Here is a 21,878-nt window from a genome sequence, read left to right as displayed (position 1 = left end):
CTATTACACCATATCGCCACTCAGGAACTACCTCATGAAAGTTCAAGTTTGATTTTTTAAAAAGTCCAAAACTTTGGCAAAAAATGAAGTTTCTGGCAGACTCAGACTTCTCTGTCTGAGCTCATATTTGCACTTCATAGTTTACCAGACACTTTACTCACAACAATCTTGTGATAGAGGCAATTGAAATATTATTGTCCCTATTTTACAGATGAGGCAACTCAACCTAAGAGAAATGAAGTGATTTATCTGACTCAAAACAGTTGAAACAATATTCTTACTCTAAAACCAGGGCTCTTCTTGGGGCAGTCTGCCAACATTCTCCTAAAGGCCTGGGACAGAAACAGAAGGAGTTTCTAATATAAACAATGTTTCTGCAACTTAGAAAAATAAATCACACAAAGTTCTGATCTTAGCTGATGACAAGTGTTTTTTCTTCTTTTTAAAATTTCCTTAAGATATACTATGGCTAAGTGAAAGGACAATTAAAAATGAAAGAAAGGCTGTAGGTTTGATGACAAATTCAGGAGATTTACAATGAAATCCATGCTGTAGCCAATGAGGAACTTTCAAAAGATGGAACAAGTCTGGGCATATGACATTAGCTCTAACCTATAATCATAGCTACCAACCAGGAATGCATTCATTACTGCTGTAGTGTTGAGAAGCTGATCATGACCTACCCCCTTTTTCACAACCTGGAAAGACCAGTAAGGCAAAATAAGTATTTGTTTTATCCTGTGCTTTGAAACACTTTTGACATAATGGTGGCCTAAGCATTTGGGAGTCTACACCTAGACCAGATAATTAAACCCTGTGGCTCAACTCACAAGATGCGAGTGCCAAAGGGAGTCGGGGAGACTCATCTGCCTACTGCCCAGATGGAATTTTAAGAGAAGCCCAGCCCTGCTTGCGTTGGGGGCAGCCAAGCCCTGGGCAAATGAGAGCCTGGTTTTATGAATGAATTCTATCTAACGCAGGGCAAATAAAAACTCACTACAACATGTAGCATCAGGCTTATGAATTAAAATGGTAATAGCTAGTTTATTAATCACAGCACTAATTTGACCACATTGGGCACACTCTGTATTTTAAAATTACCTTTTTCTATTTAATAGTCTAACCAAAAGTTTTAAAAGCAAATCTCCAATAAGGAGGTATTAATAGGACTGAAGGTTATAATTTGGGTCTTGTGTACAAATTAATAACTCATCTCAGTGAAAATCTCTACAACATTGAGTGATATTCATTTGCCCATTTGTTCATTTAATATGTATTTACTGACTGCCTACTATGTGCGCAGCTAACAATGTTTAATGAAGAAATTTCTAGAGCCCTGCTATCTGTACATGGTGAGCTTTGTGTTCAACATTTAGTTTTCTTATAACAGATTTTGAGTACTTTCCTGAAATTTCATGGAAAAGGATCTGATTTGTGGAATTCTTTTTCTCTTCATTCAATTTCTCTTCTCTTCTTTCCTTCTTTTTCTTTTAAAAAGCAAAGCACAAAATACTGAAATACTTATGACAGAGAATGTTATCCACCTTCAGAGAATGAACTATTGGAGTTGTCTTTCACATTAGTTTTATCTTAAAATTAATTAAAAAAATTTAAAAAGGTAATGGATACTACAATGAGGGTTTTTTCACAAGAAAATAATTGACAATGAGGCAGCTAGGTGGCTCAGTGGATATAGAATCAGACCTGAATATGGAAGAGTCTGGGTACAAAGCTGGCCTCAGACACTTCCTAGCTGTATGACCCAGGGCAAGTCACTTAACCCCAATTATCTAGCCCTTATTGCTCTTCTGCCTTGGAATACATACTTAGTATCAATTCTAAGAAAGAAGGTAAGGGTTTAAAAAAAAAGATGACATTGTCAAAATGACATCAATTCTTTAACTATTCCCTATATTTTTATAAAAAAAAATTTAAAACCCTTACATCATGTTCTCACAACATTGGATTTCTTTTCCAAGATTTCTACACTTTGAGAGTTTTTCCTTTGATATGAATATCTATTAAAAACATGGTTCCTATAGATCAGTATTGTGTTCATGAGATTGTGGGCAGTAATTTAATTTGTGATATTGGATCAATTCCAGGACATATTTATTTGTTCAATCCTCTAGAATATATTGAGTCATATTTCTGGCACGGTAATTTTTTACCTTCAAGTTTAAATAGCTATTTTATGATGTGTATTTTTTTCTTTTTCTCATTTAAAGATATTTTATTTTACCAATTACATGTAATAACAATTTTCAACATATGTTTTCTGAAAGTATAAGATCCAAATTCCCTCTTTCCCTCTCCTTTCTCAAGAGATGGTAAACAATTTGATCTAGGTTATACCCATTATCATGCAAAACATACTTTCATATTGGTCATTGTTGTAAGAAAATACTCATATAAAACCAAAACCCCATAATAGAACCTTAAATAAATCAATGTGAAAGACAGTATGCTTTGATCTGCATCGGACTACAATTGTTCTTTCTTTGGACATGTATAGCATTCCTTGTCTTAAGTCCTTCAGAATGGTCCCAGATCTTTGCATTGCTGAGAGTAGCTAAGTCTTTCAGTTGATCATCATACAATATTGCTGATACCTTGTACAATGTTCCCCTGGTTCTGTTTATTTCACTCTGTATCAGTTCATGCAGATCTTTTCAGCTTTTTCTGAAGTCCTGTTTATCATTTATTATAGCATAATCATACTCCATTTTATGTATCTGTCTAGCCACAAGGTTTGGCTTGCTACCAAAATAGTCAGAAGGAAGTATCTGTCCCTAATCTAATTTTGTTCCATTGTTTCAGTTATGTTTGACTCTTTGGGATCCCATTTGAGTTTTCTTGGCAAAGTTTTAGAAGTGGTTTGCCGTTTGCCATTTCCCTCTTCAGTTCATTTGAAAGATGCGAAAACTGAAGTAATAGAGTTAAGCAACTTGCCTAAGGTCACACAGCTATTGTCTGAAGCCTGATTTGAACTCAGGAAGATGAGTCTTCCTTCCTGACTCTAGGCCTAGCACTCTATGTCTGTACCACCCTGCATCACTGTACTACCAAGTTACCATAATAATCTGCATTATCTCTATTGATCAATAAAACTGGGCTCCTAAATAATTATTCATCTATCTATAACCTCTACAAGAATCTGGTCTTGAAATGCTACCACAAACCTTTAGTTTCTATAAACAGATTTATATTTGTTTGATACTTCTTTGTATCAATATATTGTGGATTGACTTCAGGGGGAGGTTTTTTTTTTATAGAGGAATTTTTTTTTTATCACATAGTTGGATCTCAGCCATCTCATAGATTCTAACTAGAGGTAAACAACTTTTGGTTACATTTGGCAAATCCAAAGGCAAAATCAAAAGAGGATTGTTTAACAAGTTTACAGTAAAGCTATCGATATGAAAAACACAAATATCGACAACATAACATTGTTACTCGTGGTCAAATAAACCATGTAGTCTCCTGGAAACTAGAAAAAATAAACAAACACAAAAAACCAAATATATAGGTTATCACCATCTCTCTCATCACCCTACCTGAAGACCTTACTGTCAATCATCTTCTTAAATCAACTCTCCTCAATGTTTCTCCTCATTACTACAGACACTTGTTTCAGGTCAGATTGCTGATTCTTATATAGTCATTCTAATTTTTCAAACACAATCTGAGGGTCTACTTGACATTAAGTACCTCTATTTATGCAACCACTTATAATGCCAAATGCAAAGAATTTTGACTTTGAAAAGAAACTTACAACAAAACATCTAAGCCAAAAGGTTTGATTTTGGTCCCAATCTCCAAATAATTAAAAAAAGAAGAGAGATGCTAACTTTAAAAAAGGAATTTAGAAAATGGAATATGAAGAATTTAATTAATGGAGACGATGCTCTTTTGGAAATTAGAGAAATCCTGCATGAGTCACAATGAGATGAATTGTCTTAACATTTTCCCCATATAATGATCCATATAAATAAAAAAAACATAATTTAGATAATTCTTCATGGTAGCACTGTGCTTATATCTGAAGTATATATGAGATGTGGCAAACACTATTACCTCTGAAAGTATCATCAGCAATGGTAAGTCTACCATAAAATATTTGTCTCCTTCTAAGATATTCTTCTTGTCCCAAGGATCAGAAAATGACATTTTAAAATAAAATAAAGCTACTTTAAAATGTAAAAGCCATTCTTTGCTCAAGGTCTATATAAAATGGAAGCAAGAGTGCAGAATGCTGACTCTTGGTAGACCTTTCAAATTTCTGCAATATTATTTTATTCCCCACAGTTTTTTTAAACTTAGCCTTCAGATTCTCTTGTACTTATCATAGTTATAGCATGAATTATGATGCCAATGGGATCAGCCTCTGTTCTAGTTATGTGATCTGGGAGTATAGGTCAGAAAAATAGTACAAATAGGGAGAAAGATTATAATCTTTGCTCTAGTCTACTTTTATCACTAAGCAATATTTGAGGTAAAACACCAAAGCAATTGTGTTCTTTGGGAAATATAAGAGTTGGAGTGTCGTTAAAAACATGTATAAAAATGAAAAGGGAAGTAAATAGCTGGTTAAAAGATGATATCTGAGAATAAGATTTAGATTTCTGGACAATAATTTAAAATACGAAGACAGAATCATGGCCAGGGATGGAGTGCCTCTAAAAATGAGCAAAAAACATATTTTCTTGGAGTTTCATTGATAAAAGGCTTTAAATTGAAGAACTGGGAGGCAGAAATTACATCTGTCTAACTAGACTATATACTATATAAAGTAGCAATAATGCAGGAAGAGTAGAAGTAGAAATAATTCAGAAATTCACAGGAGACAAGGGTCAAGAACAAAGTTAGCAATAAAATTCTTGGCCTCCAATGCTAATACACAAATGTAGAAAGTATGGATGCCAAAGACTTCCTGGATACCAATCCAGAAGTAAAAAATCATCTGGACAACATTAAGATTGCACAAATATGGCTCTGAAAGGATAGACTTGTGAAAGTAAAGTATGGCTAATGGGGGGGGGTGATAGACTAGAGCAGCACTGTACATGAACAAGATAATTTGAGGAAATCTAGGAATTAGAGAGTGAAAGCATGGGGTGAAAATGAATGAATGCATGAAGAGAAGTGATACCTATGGCCACAGACATATACTAAGACTACAAAGGCAAGAAGAAGAAATAGTTGAATATAGGGAGAAGATCATGAGCATGGCATAGAGACAGGATAATAGCACAGACATGTAAGACTTGATTTATCTAAATATCTGCTGCAGCTTAGTCTTGACTAAAGGAGAAGAATTGATCATTTCTTGGCATTCTTTGATGATAACTTCAAAAAAACCAAAACAAAACTATGATTCTGGACCTGATTCTCAATAAAGAATAGGGACTTGCTTTGGGTGAGTAAAAGTGATGTGTCACTTATAAGAAAGCTGATCATTTCATTCTGGAATTTCTAATAGGGAGAGGAAAGACAGGTACACGTCTAATAGACAACAGATTTTAGAACAGAATTCAAGGTATCAGAGAAAAAGGAAGTAGGACAGCCAGAAAGACAAGATCCAGGAACTAAAATTTCACAGAAGTGAGCTCAGGAGGAATGAAAACTGTCCATTTGAGCCTAGTCTTTGTGTTGGTCACCATTTCATTCTTCTGTTTTCTTCCTTGCATGATCGTGCTTTGGCAATCATTTTTTAGTTGTCACGGCCAAGAAAATTAGCATCAAATTATGTCCAAGGTGACTTAAGAAGAGCAATTTGAACGTAGGATCTCAGATTCCAGTTTTCCTAAAGGTTTTCAATCTTCTGATGGTTCTCAAAATATGGTCTGGGGAAATCAGAGAGGTCTCCAATATACTTTACGGTTAAAAATAGTTTTCTAATAATAGTAAATTTTAATTCCTAATACAGTAAATATTGGTGGGGCGACTAGGTGGTGCAATGGATAGAGTACTAGACCTGAAGTCAGGAAGACTCGTCTCTCTGAGTTCAAATCTGGCCTCAGACAATTAATAGCTGTGTGACCTTGGGCAACTGACTTACACTTGTTTGCCTCAGTTTGCTTATCTGTAAAATGAGCTGGAAATAAATGGAAAATCAGTCCAGGATCTTTGCCAAGAAACCACCAAATGGGCTTATAAAAAGTCAAAAATGACTGAAATGACTCTGTGTGTATTACTGTCCTAAGTGCATTAAAAAATTGTTTTTAAACACTTTCAGTCTTAGAATCAGAACTGTAAGAGCTAGGCAATGGGAGTTAAATGAATTGCCCAAGGTCCACAGCTAGTCAGTGTCTGAGGCCAAATTTGAACCCAGGCCCTACTGTCTCTATCCTCTGAGCCATCTAGCTGTTCTCTGTGCTAAGTGTTTTTTTTTTTCCCCATAACTATTATCTCATTTGATCATTTGAAGGAAATTCTAAGATTTCAGTTAGAGGACAAAGATACTATTTTTCCTCCTATCCAAGTTCACAGAATCCTTCAAATCTATACAAGACACCCTTTTCTGAATGCCATGTGAAGAATCTCTGATGTAAAAGTACAAATGGAATGCTTCATCAGATGGTGGATTCTCCCTCCCTCAAGGTCTTCAAACAAAGATTGGAAGACTTTTTGGTTGTATGTTGTGGATTGATGGTTCTTAAACATTCTGGTCTTAGGACCCCTTCATACTCTAAAAATTACTTAGGACCCCCAAACCCTTTTCTTTTTGTGGGTTATATCATATTAGAAAAGAAAACTGCTAATTTTTTAAACATTTATTTTAAAATAACAATAAAAATTTTACATATTAACATAAATAATATTTTAATGAAAAATAACTATTTCCCAAAACAAAATAGTAGTGAGAAGATTGACATTGTTTTATATAATTTTAACAATCCTAATATCTGGCTTAATAGAAGACAGCTAGATTCTTGCCCTGCTTTTGCATTCAGTATGATGGGATGCATTGTTTTGGTGGATATATAAGAAAATCCAGTGTCACATAGACATGTAGCTAGAAAAGAGATAATTTTAGGAAAATAACATCTTTGTATTATTACAAAGAGTTTTAACTTTGGGGACTCTCTGAAATAGGCCTGGTAGCCTCTAGGGGTCCATGGACCATAGTTTAAGAACCTATGATTGCAGAGCATACACATACCACAAGGATGCCTTTTCTCACAACGTTGAACTTCTGTGATTGTTCTTACAATAGTTTACGTATGTATAATAATCCTTTCTGCCCTCTTTGCTCTTACTAATTCCCAACTCAGAATGTGATTCCCAATCAAGTTATACATATATATTTTAAAATGTTTCCTCCATGAAGGCTTCCCTTTTCTGAATTCCCACAATTGGGCTTTTGGGGACACTTTTAGCATTGCTTATACATTGTCTTTTATTATTCTTCATTTGATCCACGTGTTCATGTAATCACAGTTTCTCCAATGACTGTTGTATCTAATTATCCTGAGGCACTGACACCTAAGACAATGCTAGGTGGACAGCAAATGCTTAATTAATAAATATTTGATGTCTGGACTTTTAAGTGTACAAGGAAGTGCAACACCTGGACCTGCTGGGCCAGCACAAAGACATCCCACTCCAGGATCTTCGTTTAACAGGTTGCTGCTCACATGAGAGCTGATGTCACACTCCGCATTTTTTTGTGCTTGGGTTTTTTGTTTGCTTTCTTTGAGGAAGGAGACTGGAGAGTGAATGTGTAAGATTTTTGCACCAAGTCTTATAATAAAGGCTGGAAGTTTTTTGTTCCTTCTTTGCATTCATGTAATTCATCAGAAATGTGAACCTTTGATATAGTCTATGAATAAAACTGGAAACAGGGGGGAAAGTCTATGTAATTCAGATAGAGGCCTATTTAAATAATTGACAGAAGTAAAGAGTGGCTGCTATTGCTATCCTTGCTTATTAAATCCAGGATTTGAACTATAAGTAACTGGGGAGAATATAAAGATCCAGCAAATTTGTTTTACTATGCTCCAGTAGCTATCATCACCTCATTGAATTAAGCATCATTTTTTAAAAATTGCATTAGCTTGAACAACACATGAGCAAAACAGAAATAAAAGGTAGTTCTGAACCAGAAAAGTCATGGTTTTCTCAGGTTTATTTTTAATGGCATACCTCTAAATAGATTTCAAGGCAGGAAGGATAAAATAAATACTACAGCTGTTCATGGATCAATAACAAATAATACAATGAGAGCAACCACTATCAGCCTGCTTTAAATATAGCTTTTGATACATTTGCTCTATGAGGAAAAAGGATGCTTCAAAGATACTTTCAAGATATTGAAAAGGGACAGGAGCTGTTGTCCTTCATGGATCAGGAACAGGTAATTCTTAAAAATATTCGTGACATTTTGAAAACTCATTGATCTAAAATTGACTGACATGATTTAGAAACCAGAACAGCCAACTGAATATTCTTTACAAGAAGTCTCACTGCTAAAAAAACAAACTTTCATACTACCCGTGCTCCTTCATGGCTCTAATGCCAACTAGATCTGATGCAGATAGGCAGGGACAAGTTAAAAATAGTCACTGGATTGCAGCTGGAACAGAAATCAGTTTCCTTCAGTTGCAGATGCAGGATAGGAGATTAAAATGTGTGTGAGAGAAAGAGAGAAGAGACAAAAAAGAAAAGAGGGAGGGAAGGAGAGACAGAGAGAGGAGAGGAGAAAATGAGGAGAGGGATCTGGGAATCAAGTATACAGAGATAATACTCATTGGACCTATGAGATTATATAGTAGGGGGGTAAAGTGGGCTTGGAAAAGAGCTTTGTGGGACATCCGTGCAAGAGGAATCATACTACAGTGCCATAAGAAATGACTTTGGAAACACATGGAAAGACCTACATGAAATTATGAAGAGTGAAATGAAGAAAACTTTATATAGAGCAACAGAACTATTGTTTGAAGAATATTTTGTGCATGTTTTCATCCACAGAAAGAACTGGTAATTAATAGAATAGATGAGATAATGTAAGATAGAAATGTGTAAGACATAGTTTTATAAAAACATGTCTTTTTGTCAAATAATACCTTCTCTGATGAGGGGAAGGGTGGGAGTGAGGAAGTTGACTGATATTTAAATGAAACAAACAAATAAATTTTTTTAAATTAGGAAAAATAGAAAAAAAAAGATTTAGGAGTGCTTTGAAAGGTGGGAAAACAAAGAGGAAGCAAAGTTATGAAAAACCTAGAGACAAGAGAGTAAGTAAGTAGAGGATTAAAAATGTCAAGATACTTCAGAGAAAGGTCAAGAAGGACAGAGGTACAGAATATCAGGATATGCCTTATTCCCCACATCATCTCATCACTTCTTCCCTACTTACTATTCCCAGTCCTAAGAATGGGGTCCCTAAGCATTGCCCATCTTTCATCATCAGTCCTGTATCTATGGGCCTCATAAAATGTTCCTTTACCTCCACATGAGGGAGCAAGCAAGGGATAGGAAAGGACACACGGAGGCATTTCAACATGACCATCTGCCTTCTAGGTACAGTGCTAGGTTCTTATACCATAAATACAAGTTTCCCAATTCTTCTTTCAAAACTCAGTCTCCTTTGACAACCATGAATTTTTTAACCAATCTCATATCACAAATTGTGACAAATAACTGCCCCTACAATGGTGGCTGGCTCATAAGTCTGGAGAGCCCAAACCTCAGCCATCTCAAGAGATAGTGGCTGCAATGGTTCATAAGACCCTGAAGCCAAGCCACAATGTAGCTCCTCAAAGTTCTCTCCAAAAGAAAGGATCAGTGAACCAGAGTTTCTCCTCCCAACAAAAAGAGAATTGATCCTGAGATGATGAACTAGTAACATATGCGATTTTTTTTTTACCTCCTGTACATAATTCAACACTTTCATTATTTGGTAGGAATACTCTCTCTATGGACACAAACTACAAACCTTCAGTGACGCAGCCGAGAGATTCAGGAGTTGCTGCTATAGCCAAAAACAATTTCTTAACTGTTGGCCAACCCTCTGGTGACGAAGCTTCCCTTAACTTAGCTAGCTAGGCTGGTTCTCTCAGACATACAATTCATCACTGGGCACACATTCAAAGTCTTTTCAGTCTGGGAGGACCTGTCAGAGCTTGTGCATCACTGGCACAAGCTTTCGAGACTTTGGAATGAACCTCCTCACTGGGGTAAGAGATCAGATTTGGAATTCTGTAGAAACTCAAGAGTCCCTATCTAGTATAAAATAATAGTATCTAAAAACCAGTATCTATAGAAGAATAGAGTGGTCTCATGTAGAGTCAGTTCTAGAGTTGAGAAAGTTATAGGACTTAAAGAGTTAGAAGGACTATATACCCTTCAAGTCCAATTCCTTATTTTACAGATGAGAAAACTGTGGTTACGAATAAAAGGAAGAATTTGAACCTGAGTTTTCCTGACTTAACACTCAGTTCACTACACCAGACTCCCAGAAGGATTCAAGGTCTGGATTCAAATCCTGCCTCTGACACATACTAGCTGCGTGACCCTGGACAAGTCACTTAAACTCCCATTGACCAAAGCAACTCTCAAGGTTCTAAGTTAACAGATGAATTCTTAATTTCTATCTATAGAAATTTATATCACGTGTTCCCTATACCAAAAAAATTATCTAAAACAATTTTTATATTCATCTAAGGAGCATCATTACCTCTTAATTATCTGATGATAAAGCAATTTTTGCTTAAATATTAAAAGAATGTCTAGGAGACTCCTAGATATTGCTTAGTTCTTAGCCCAGATTTTATAGTATATATTCACCTTTGCCCAATTATTCCTCAAAGAAGTTGGTTTTCAAAGGTTAAAATTGAAGTCAGGAGGAGGAAGATCAGTATTTGCAAAGGATGCCTGATTAAAAATCTGAGTTTTAGGAATCAATCTCTCTTCTACAGTACTTCATAAAAAAAAAGGTTCAACTCTTTGTTATGTGACATCACAACTGGCCAATGTATAAGACATTATAAAATTGACTTCTATAAAAATAAAATTATTATATAATTAATACATTGCATAAAACAATATGACAGTGTTTTTTAAAAAAGGCATTCTAGTGTTATATTCCAAAAAATTGTGTTTCCAGAGGAAGCCTCCAAGATCACAGAAATTTTAAAAAATGTAAAAGAGACAGAGAGACAAAGGCACACACCAAAAACACCAAGAGAAATCAAGGAACAAAAAAAATTGGTTCCTTAAAAACATAATGTAGTTTCCTAAATCTACCAGATTACTTCAGTAAATTCTGCTAGCACTTAAATATTCTCACCCACATTGCTGGAAAAGCAATCAATGGGAAAAACCGAGTTCCTTTAGAAATTCTTTCATTCCTGTCTCTGCTCCAACCAAATTTTTCTCTGGGAACTGTGTTCTTCATCCAGAACCCACTCACAATTTAAGAAGGGCTTTCACAGATTTTCTTTAGGAGAGACCAAATCAGATAAACTCATTTGAAAAGTGAGATCCTGCTCTAAATCTTGCATGTGCACACAAACATGGCAGCTACCAACTTATCCAACACTTCTACCTTGAATTTTGCTGTCTGATTTCTTTATCTGTGGGTTGTTGGCTATTCTTACCTGTCATAATCCTCTGAGCTTCATAGGGCTCCATGTAGCCAGTGCTTTCCCCCTTTCCTGCTTTATTCTTCAGCTCACTTTTGGCATCAAAAGGATCTGAGTAATCATCAGCAATGATAACCTGAAATAGGAAAATTTTCATCTGTGTTATAGTCACCTTTTGCTTATTTTTTGAAACAAAAGATTGGGCATAAAAACATAGAATGCTGAATTATAAAATAAAACAAGGGAATCCCCATAAGCATATTTCCCAGTGTTTCTAAAACATTCTTTCCTTTTTCGACCACAGAGAGCCCCCAAATACAAATTCTTCTCAGACAGTAATTACTGTACAGCATTCTTTATCCCCTTGCTACCCTATCAAATCTGGAACATAATTATCTCTTGGGTTATCAGAGATTAATTTAGTTAGAATACTATGCTTTTAAATGATTCTTATATGAGGCACATAGATGTTAGCAAAGAACTAGAAATATAGTGAGTGTCCATTAATTGGAGAATGGCTCAAAATAGTATTTTCATGTTAGGGAAAATTATTATGCAGTAAAAATTACAAATATAATGAATTTAAAGAAACATGGAAGATATGTATGAACAGATACAGAGTGAAAAAAGAGGAATCCAGAGCATTACATTATTACTTTAATAATAGTATAATTTAAAAAAACAGCCAGGTTCTGTTTGACCTTGGGCAAATTTTTTACCACATCTGGACTTCAGTTTCATTCTCTGTAAAATCAGGGAGTTGATCCAGATCATCTATGGGGTGTCTCCAACCTTAACAGTTATGATAATAAGATCTAACCAATGAGAAAGCAGGAAGTGGGTCAGACTCCAGATAATGAAACATTTCCTTATTCTTAACTGAGAGCAGGCAACTACTGAGGCAGAAATTTTTATAAGTTTTATAACTTTTTTCATTCTTTGTACTTGTATGTCTGGTGTCTAGAATATAGTAGGGGCTTAATAAATGCTTACTGCTTGATTCAATCATTGTCAGACCTACTTACTGTATAAAATGTATTTGCTTAAAAATTTTTTAAAGGGAGGGTTCAAGATGGAAGAAGATTTTATTTCTATCAATAACATTTTAAAACAAAAGACTTCAAAATTCATCAAAATTATATACTATAATGTGTGATGTAACATTACATATAATAATAGTATCACTATAATATATTATTATTATATTTAAGGATATAATTTGGATCTCCAATTTAACAAAAACAAAATAAATATTAAAATAATAAAATTAAATTATTAATGTTCCCACAAACTGGGGGCATATTTGAACCCAAGTCCATCTATACAATGCATACATGTAGAGATTCATAATCACTAAAGATAAAGTCTCATATTTTTGTAATAAAACCCTTACAGACTTTAACTAAAAGGTGCCTTCCTCTTATCCAACATACAATTTTAAGTGTTGTGCTTAACCCAGAGTCAATAGCATAAGAAATATTTTATTAATAGAAAAAGATTAATTAATTATCATTTAATTAAATTAATGTATTAAATTAAATGATGAAAAGAAAAATTATTAATTTGTTAAAAGGAAAAGAAATAAACCTTCTTCTGATGCTCTGGCCCTTTTTAGCCTCACCACTCCCAGACCCCCTCTTTATCTCTGAATGAAAATGCCAAGAGCCAAATTACAAAGCAAAGGGAAAACAACAGCTATTTGAGGGCCTGAGGACTGATGCCAACCACGACCACATCAGAAAGGCCTGTCAAGATTCCACTTGAACAGGAAAAGCTCATGCAGACAGAAACTTTCCTATCAGTATAGCCTTCAACATTTTTAAAGAGCAGTCTTCAGTTGATTAGAGTGCACCTTAGGCCAGGTTTTCATCTCATCTTCCTTGTAATATATCCTATAGTTATACAGGAAATTTGCATCCTCACCCTTACCACCTGTAAGGCATGTGATTCACATCTGGAGCTTGTAGGAGATACCGCTATTAGGGAAATTATGGCAATAGGAAATGCTAGAGCCTTAACCCCAGGAAGCCAACTAGAGGAAAGTCTGGATCTTGGGCTCCTCTCCCTACCCTACTTCCTGTTCCCCTTCAACTGTCTTGAATGTTCTTCTCAGAAATGGTAAGTTTGAAAGTTTCCTCTAATAACTAACTCTCATAATTAAATCTTTCAACTAAGAGGTCTTTTATTCTTATAGGGGAGGTAAGGGGAAGGGGAAGGGGTGAGAGGAAAATAGGTCTCCCTAATTTTATGTTATCCCTGTTGATTGATGATTCTAAGATGTATTCAAATTCAGGAAATAACATTATCTTCCCTAAAGGGAGATGTTGACAGCAAAGGCTGATGGGTTTCTTCTGAGCTAAACCCAAAAGTCTTCTCAGCACTCAGTCATATGGATAATCAATGACCAAAGAGAGAGTTTGTCTTCCAATAGCCAGAGAAGGAAGTGAAGTTCAAGCAGCTGGGCTTCCCAACTGCTCCCTTCAAGATTTCATTGGAACTCTGTCTCCATCTCATTTGATTGGCATTTTACGGAGTTCTAAGCTTCTTGCTTTTTCTGCAGATCCATTTTGTCACTTCTCAAAATCTTCATTTACAAGCTTAAAGCTTAAGATCTAGAAAAGCTTTGTTTCTCTATCACTTTAAGGCAAGATTCCCACCCCCTTTATTTGAAAGAGAAAAATGTTAACCCTTCATTTATAAGGTCATATTCTGATCGTTCCTGAAATAGAAGATTTAGATGCTGACATCCTCTTGACCTACATTCAATTCAACAAGCATTGGTCCAGAACCCGTACTGTCCAACAAAAAAGGAAGGATGGAATAGTGGAGAGAGGGAAGGACTCGGATGGGAAGAAATAGGTTTGAGTCTTGCCTTTTTGACTGATACTGGCTATGACCCTGGGTCACTTACCCAGGATCCCAGATTATTCTCCAATACATGGATGAAACAAATGAAAAACCATTTATTAAGTGGTTGTTATGTGCAAAGACTACAAATGACAGAAGAGGTCCCAATCTGTACCAATGGAGAGTTTCCACAGTCAGAGACCAATTTAAGTCAGTGGGAGAAAAAGGTGGAAGTCACTGTGTATACAAAGAAAAACACTCTATCCTGGTGGAGTTTGTCCTCTTGAGGGAAAGGGGAGAAAGGAGATACAGCACCTAAGCAGATAAGATAGTATAATTTGAGGAGAGGATGAGAGAAGGAAAAAAGGAGAGAGGGAGGGAGGGAGAGGGAGAAATATGAAGGAGTGAGAAGGAAGGAAATAAAGGGGAAGAGAGAGAGAGGAGAAAGGAAAGAAGAGGGGAGATTAAGAGGGACAAGTGAGGAGGGGAGAAAGAAGGAGAGAAAAGGAGCAAGGGGAAAGAGAAAGGAGAAAAGTAGGGAACTTAAGGTAGAAAACTAAGGAGGCGGAGAAAAAGGGAGAGGGAAGGAGAAAGAGAGGGAGAAAAACAGAGACAGACAGAGACAGAGAGACAGAGAGAGACAGAGACACCCAGTAGGAGGTGGCACCTAGACTAAGCCTAGAAGACAGTTGAGAGACTTGCAAATGGACATGGGTGAGGAGGAAGGAAAAAAAATGAAGGACCCTTTGTTTTACTTAACCACTGAAATGAATGGCTTGTTATTGCAGCTTTAATAGTGAACTCAATGAAAAATACCACAGGTTGTCTGTCAGTAATGTATGCAGGAGCTGTAATCAGCAGTCCTGTCAGAGGGTGTCAGCGCTGGGTGCACTTTACACAAAGACAACAATGTGCATCAGGCAGCAGTAATTTCTCCTCAGAACAAGAGCAGGTTTATCTGTAAAAGCCCCAGAGCTAAAACACCATCCATTTACTTTCCTGATGCCGCCTTGTCAAGAACTGATGGATAGCATCTCGGGCTCCCTGCTATGCTCCTATTCCAGATGCTGACACTGTAATAGTCTCCTTTCTTTAAAATAACAGCACTAAAATGACATGAAACAGAAAAGGAGCCTAATGTGGATAATGTCTTTTATTTGATATTTCTACTTTGCCATTTGCAGAAAACATTAGGGGGAAAATTATACACACGAACTGCTGTCAAACAGGATAATATCAGATGCTGATTTGGTTTAAGTACAATGGTAACATCTTTCAGAGTTCAAGAGACCAGAAGGCAGAATGGATAAAATGATGAACTTTCTCCCTGGGATCTGATCTCATTCCTCTTGACTCTTATCTTCCTTTCAGTCTATTTCATACACACAACAACAGTTCCTCATGTCAAGTTAGTGTGCACTTATTAATCACCTGCTACATGCCTGGCACTGTGCTGAGGATACATAAAAAGAGAAAAAAAATAGCCCCTGCCCTCAAGGAGCTCAAAGTCTAATGGGGAAGATAACATGCTAACAATAGAATAAAAATAAGAATTGTATAGCATCAATTGAAGATGACATTATCTAAGGTACTAAGGTTAATAACTGGAACAGTAAAGACTTCTTGTCAAAAGTGATAGACTTTAGCTGTGTCTTAAAGGAAGTCAGGGAGTCACAGAATAGAGATATGGAGGAAAAATGAGAAAAAGGACAAGTATATTTTAAAGGGCAAAAAAATCTGTTATTTATCAGGATGGTAATGGGAAGCCAGAGAAGAAAATGTTGATTGTATTCACTCAAGACCAATCTATCTGCTACAATATGAAGAGCTATATAATTTGAAAATACTGAACCCTGAAAAAAAGAAAATACAATACTGAAGCTTGCACAGTATAATTTAAGCCTTTGTTCATTTTTTCCCTTACAAGAGACCCAGGCAGCTAGACTATATAACATGTTCTACCTATATCTTCTAATTAGAATTTGATCTACACAACAGAGCTGTCATAGGGCCTCCAGCTGTCTATAGTCCTTATTTTACTTTAAATAAGAATTTAAAAATTCTTAGATGCTATAAAGCAGCTGGACTTCACTGACACATGGTTTTACTTACACCTGCTGACACTTCCAAAATGCTTTCATTTTTTAAAAAAAGTGTTTGCATTTATATTATTGTTTAAAAACTAAAAGTTCCTAAAATAAATTTAAATGAGTTTGTTTCTGAATTTTTAATTGGGAAGTTATAGTCAAGAATGATCTTAAAAATTCATCAGATACTAAATTTGATTTCAACTCACTTTTTAAACAATCACTTCCAGGTTTTGAGTTTAAAATGTAATCAGCTGTTTGAAAAGCTTATAAAAAAAGTTCAGTAAGCTTTCTGCTTATTTGGGGCAGGTACCATTTCTTTTTTTTTTTTTAAATATATTTTATTTGGTCATTTCCAAGCATTATTCGTTAAAGACATAGATCATTTTCTTTTCCTCCCCCCCCCACCCCCCATAGCCGACGCGTAAGTCCACTGGGCATTAGATGTTTTCTTGATTTGAACCCATTGCTTTGTTGATAGTATTTGCATTAGAGTGTTCATTTAGAGTCTCTCCTCTGTCATGTCCCCTCAACCTCTGTATTCAGGCAGTTGCTTTTTCTCGGTGTTTCCACTCCCATAGTTTATCCTTTGCTTATGAATGGTGTTTTTTTCTCCTGGGTCCCTGCAAGTTGTTCAGGGACATTACACCGCCACTAATGGAGAAGTCCATTACGTTCGATGATACCACAGTGTGTTTGTCTCTGTGTACAATGTTCTCCTGGTTCTGCTCCTCTCGCTCTGCATCACTTCCTGGAGGTTGTTCCAGTCTCCATGGAACTTCTCCACTTTATTATTCCTTTTAGCACAATAGTACTCCATCACCAACATATACCACAGTTTGTTCAGCCATTCCCCAATTGATGGGCATCCCCTCATTTTCCAGTTTTGGGCCACCACAAAGAGCGCAGCTATGAATATTTTTGTACAAGTCTTTGTGTCCATTATCTCTTTGGGGTACAGACCCAGCAGTGCTATGGCTGGGTCAAAGGGTAGATATTCTTTTGTCGCCCTTTGGGCATAGTTCCAAATGGGGCAGGTACCATTTCTAAGGCATTGCACATACCAATAAATGCAAATACAAACTGATTTACCATACAATTTTGTTTGTGGTGATTTTTGACGGTAATAACTTTCTTTATATTTGGCTGGTAAATCACTATATATCCTTTTTCTCAAAGTTCAAGAAAATCATAGTACTGTCCCATGATGTCAACTTTGGTTCCCACCACTGTTTTGTTTTAAATCCCATAGTTCTACATGCTAGAACAAGCTAAATCCCCAAATTTAATTAAGCAACAGAAAGCCAGGTAAGTCTCTTTTCTCCATTTTTTTTTTAACAAATGAAAGGTACTAGTGATAAAAATACCTGTAAACCCTGTTATCCCAATGCTAAGGTAGTGGAATTTTGAAGCCAAACTTCCAAAACTGCCCCAAACCCACTGGGTATTTGAAAAAGCTTTGGCACCAATATGGTAAGTTCCCTGGAGTGAGGCTACCTGAGTGCCTAAGGAAAGACAAGAAAAATGGAGTAGGTCAAAGCTTCTGTGCCTATTGGCAGAAAAAAGTTACTTTTACAAATAACAGTGAGAGGACTAGCTTTACTAACACTAATACAAGCAAAATATTTCCTGTTGGAACATTATAATGAAATGCCACTTCTGTTTTATGGGTGCAATCACTAGTTAAGACCATCTCTTTACAATCTGATTTAGATTAAGAATATCTGCCTCTTTGCTTTCCTAAATATGACAATTAAATTTTTTACATCTCTGAACTGTGTATCAATTTCTACTACTTTTTGTCTCTTATGAAGTCTGACTAATTATGATAATAGTGCAAATGAGTCAGATACAGAAATGTGAGGAGCAGAATGCAGCTAGTATATATAGTAGATGAGCTACAAGGATTAAAAAGAAAATAGAAAGATAGATGAGTATATTGAGGATTAATTTAATTTTTTTTTTAGGGATAATCTTTTAAGGAATGATCAATCACCAAAATGTATATGAGTAGTTCTAGGAAGGTCCACCAACCCAGTTATATTCTCTACCTACCTGACACAGTGTTTGAAATCCTAGCAAGAGGAATTCATTTCTCCAAGTTAGGATTTGACCAAGTCCCCTCCATTAGTAACACCCTATTATAAAATAGTTTATTAGATATTTTTTCTATTAGAAAGAAAAGCATTAAATAAGGGCTTGCTTGACAAGGAAGGAAATGGGAATAATTATTCGCATAAGTGGCACTGCAACTTAAGGCTGGCTTAGGAGGGATTCTGTAACACAGGGAGCTTATAATCTTTTCTTGTGTTATAGATCCTCTCTGGACAATATGAAACTTTTTTACGCTTCTGAAAATAACATTTTTAAATGCATAGAATACATAGTATTACAAAGGAAACTAAATATGTTGAAATGCAGTTATCAAAAACAACTTTTATGTACACATAAACACAAGAGTAAAGAACCCCTGATGCACTGGGATACTTTGAGCTGCCAAGGGGGCACAACTGAGACCACTGATTGCTTTGATGGAAAAGGTGCCAGGGGCCAGTCAGGTGGCTCAGTAGGAAGAGAGTCAGACCTGGCGATGGGAGGTCCTGAGTTCAGATCTGACCTCAAGCACTTGCTAGCTATGTGATCCTGGGCAAGTGACTTAACCCCAACTGCCCAAACCTTCCTGCTCTCCTGCCTTAAAACCAATACTTAGTATCAATTCTAAAGAAGGAAAGTAAAAAAAAATTTAAAAGACAAGAGAAAAAAGGTCAAGAAGAGGCTAGTGGCATAGATGAGAGAAATGGGAGAATGTTTCCTAACACTCTACACTTGTATTCTGTTCTATGTCTGGAATGTAAATAGTATTTATATACAAAGGACCAATAAAGAATTCATATTTGACTCTATTCTGACTATGACCCACCACTATGTTGTTAGCTTTCAACAGATATAAACTAATAAGTTATTATTTTTTCCCATGTCCTCAATTGAGTCATCATCAGTGGCATCTAGCTTTATGTGCTTTTTTGTAGCCCTCTGCAGATACTGAATTGCATTTAATGTCTTATATCTAATCTCAGAACAAATGAATGAAAATTATTTACTAAATGCGAGTTACTATGCTAAGTGTTGGAGATTCAAATGAATACAACATAAGTTCTTTTCATGAATGTGAAACATCTTCTAATTCTTTCATATGAATTTCAACTTGTAACTTTACTTCTTGCTCATCTTGATTGGAAATGATATTAACTCATTCAAGACACATTTACTTGGTATGTACTGTAATTAAAGTCATAGAAACTCAAGAGTTTGTGGGAATTTGAGAGGTCATTATCCAGACCACTTCTCAATGCATGAATTTCTTTTAGAGTATCTTTGACAAGTGGCTGCCCAGTCTCTACAAAAACACCTTCAATGATGGACAGAGTTTAGTTCAAATCCTATATTAGATGATGAATTGCAAGCCACATATATCAGGGAATATTTTTTAGAATACAATTTCAAACCTGGGAAAATCATCCAGGCTGCTTTGGATGTCTATTGCTTTTACTGTTGCTTTTTATTGTCTATCATAAATATAGAGCACTAAGTTCAATCATTCATACAACAAATTTTTTTGAACAATTATTATTTGTCCTTTGTTTTGAAAAGACCAATGGCATTTTGCAGGATGATGTCTTGACTTGCGTATGAATTGGATTTAAGTAAGGCAAAGCCCCACAAAGTCATCAGCCTCACTCTCAGAGTCATTCAAATCTGGTGGCAAGATGAAAGTCAATGTAGGGAGTTTATAATCTTTGGCGATGGACTGTTACGTAGAGGATGACCTTGTTGTCTTCAATGTCTGAGCAAGTTCTAAGTGTTCCACAGTGTCTGCTTCACCTATCTTCATTAAATGTATCCTATATTCATAAAATCAAATAAGCGTTAAAGGTGATCTAATGGCTATTGTAAGCATCAAAACTAACTAAATGTTATTAGGCATTCTTATGTATTTTTTAGGCATTGAACCGGATCAATAAAATCTACTATCAGGAAATACATATTTCTGAACTGAAAAAAAAAGCTTCCTCAATAAATTGTTTTTGGTAAAAAAAATGGCTGAATAACAACTTTCTGCATTGTTCTTTTGTGATTTTTCAGCATATAGCTCTTTTCTTATTGTGAAGGAAGAAAGCTGCATTACTTCATTCTACTGTACGTCTCTGCATTCCATTTACTTTCCCAGCTCAGGAAGTCTGAATGACCCAAGAGGGTTTTTTCTCCTCCCATCTCTAAAATCTAAGACACTAATGTAATGGCATCATCCTGTATAACCCACAGACCAGATCCAACATTGTGCAATATGGAGATCATAGAGATGTAGGGAAAAGTCACATTAGTGGACTCATAGTGGGTGTTAACCATTCAAAGGATATTAAGAAGGGCCTCACAGGATGATACAGAGTTTGGATTTTGCTAGATCCCTGCTATATTGTTTTGTGATAATGTCCATCATGACTCTACAATACTACTCTGTCAAGTTTCACAATACATCTTAGCACTGGCTTCAGGGAAAAGCTTTCCTATTTGTAATCATCCCATGTTAGCAAGAGTTAATTGGACTGTAAGTTGGAGTCTTTGCCCACAAAGCACTTCAGATGCAGAATGGAGGGACTTCTGAAGAAATTATGATCTCCTGAGAGAAAGGAAGTGATGAGAAGATAAGGAGTTCATAACTTAGAAAGCTATCTTACAGGTTTACACGTTTAAATGATTGTACCTACAAGACTGGCAGCTGAACTGTCCAGAAGGAAATAGTTGCTTTCTGGAGCTCCAAGTCTTGTGCTCTTATTGCTACTATCCCAAAATACACTGAATATAGTAAAAATCTGGGAGTCTATTTTAATGCTAAGTTAATCAATTTGCTTCTCAGTTTACCTACTGGCACTTTAAAAAAAAAATGAAAGTAACTGCAACTGAAGAATTATAGTAGCTTTATCTTTTGACCTAATTGGCACTTTTAAAAAATTGATTATATAGTCACATATACATATTTATTAAATTAACACCTCATGCTAAAAATACAGTATAATGCTTGACAAGGCTTATCATATAGTTTTTATTGGGGCATTTACAATGATGAAATTGTTTTTGCTTTGCAATTTTGAAATTCTAAAGCAAAAAAGGATCTCCAGTTGTTAGGGTTTTAAAAATACTGTTTTTAATTAACCAAAAAAAAAATCTATATTCTCTCTCGTCCTTTTGGAAAAAAAAAAAGAAAAACAAACTCTTAAAACATATGCACAGTCATTTTCCCATATTGGCCAAATTCAAACAATATATGCTTAATTCTGCGCCCTCCCTTCTCCCAGGA

The 21,878-nt window shown here is 35.7% G+C and overlaps 1 protein-coding gene across 1 annotated transcript in view; it reads right to left on the bottom strand.

Moving 5' to 3' along the window:
- SHB (SH2 domain containing adaptor protein B) overlaps window positions 1–21,878 on the bottom strand; it is a 347,704-nt gene that overhangs the window by 216,186 nt on the left and 109,640 nt on the right. Inside the window, exon 2 of the mRNA XM_001363850.4 lies at window positions 11,604–11,724. Within this exon, the coding sequence (XP_001363887.2) occupies window positions 11,604–11,724 (121 nt within the window). The remainder of the gene's footprint in view (window positions 1–11,603; window positions 11,725–21,878) is intronic.

This window comes from Monodelphis domestica, chromosome 7, assembly GCF_027887165.1.
Source record: "Monodelphis domestica isolate mMonDom1 chromosome 7, mMonDom1.pri, whole genome shotgun sequence".
NCBI lineage: Eukaryota > Metazoa > Chordata > Mammalia > Didelphimorphia > Didelphidae > Monodelphis > Monodelphis domestica.
The sequence above is the reverse complement of the archived record's forward strand: the minus strand, read 5'-3'. Positions and strand labels throughout refer to the sequence as shown.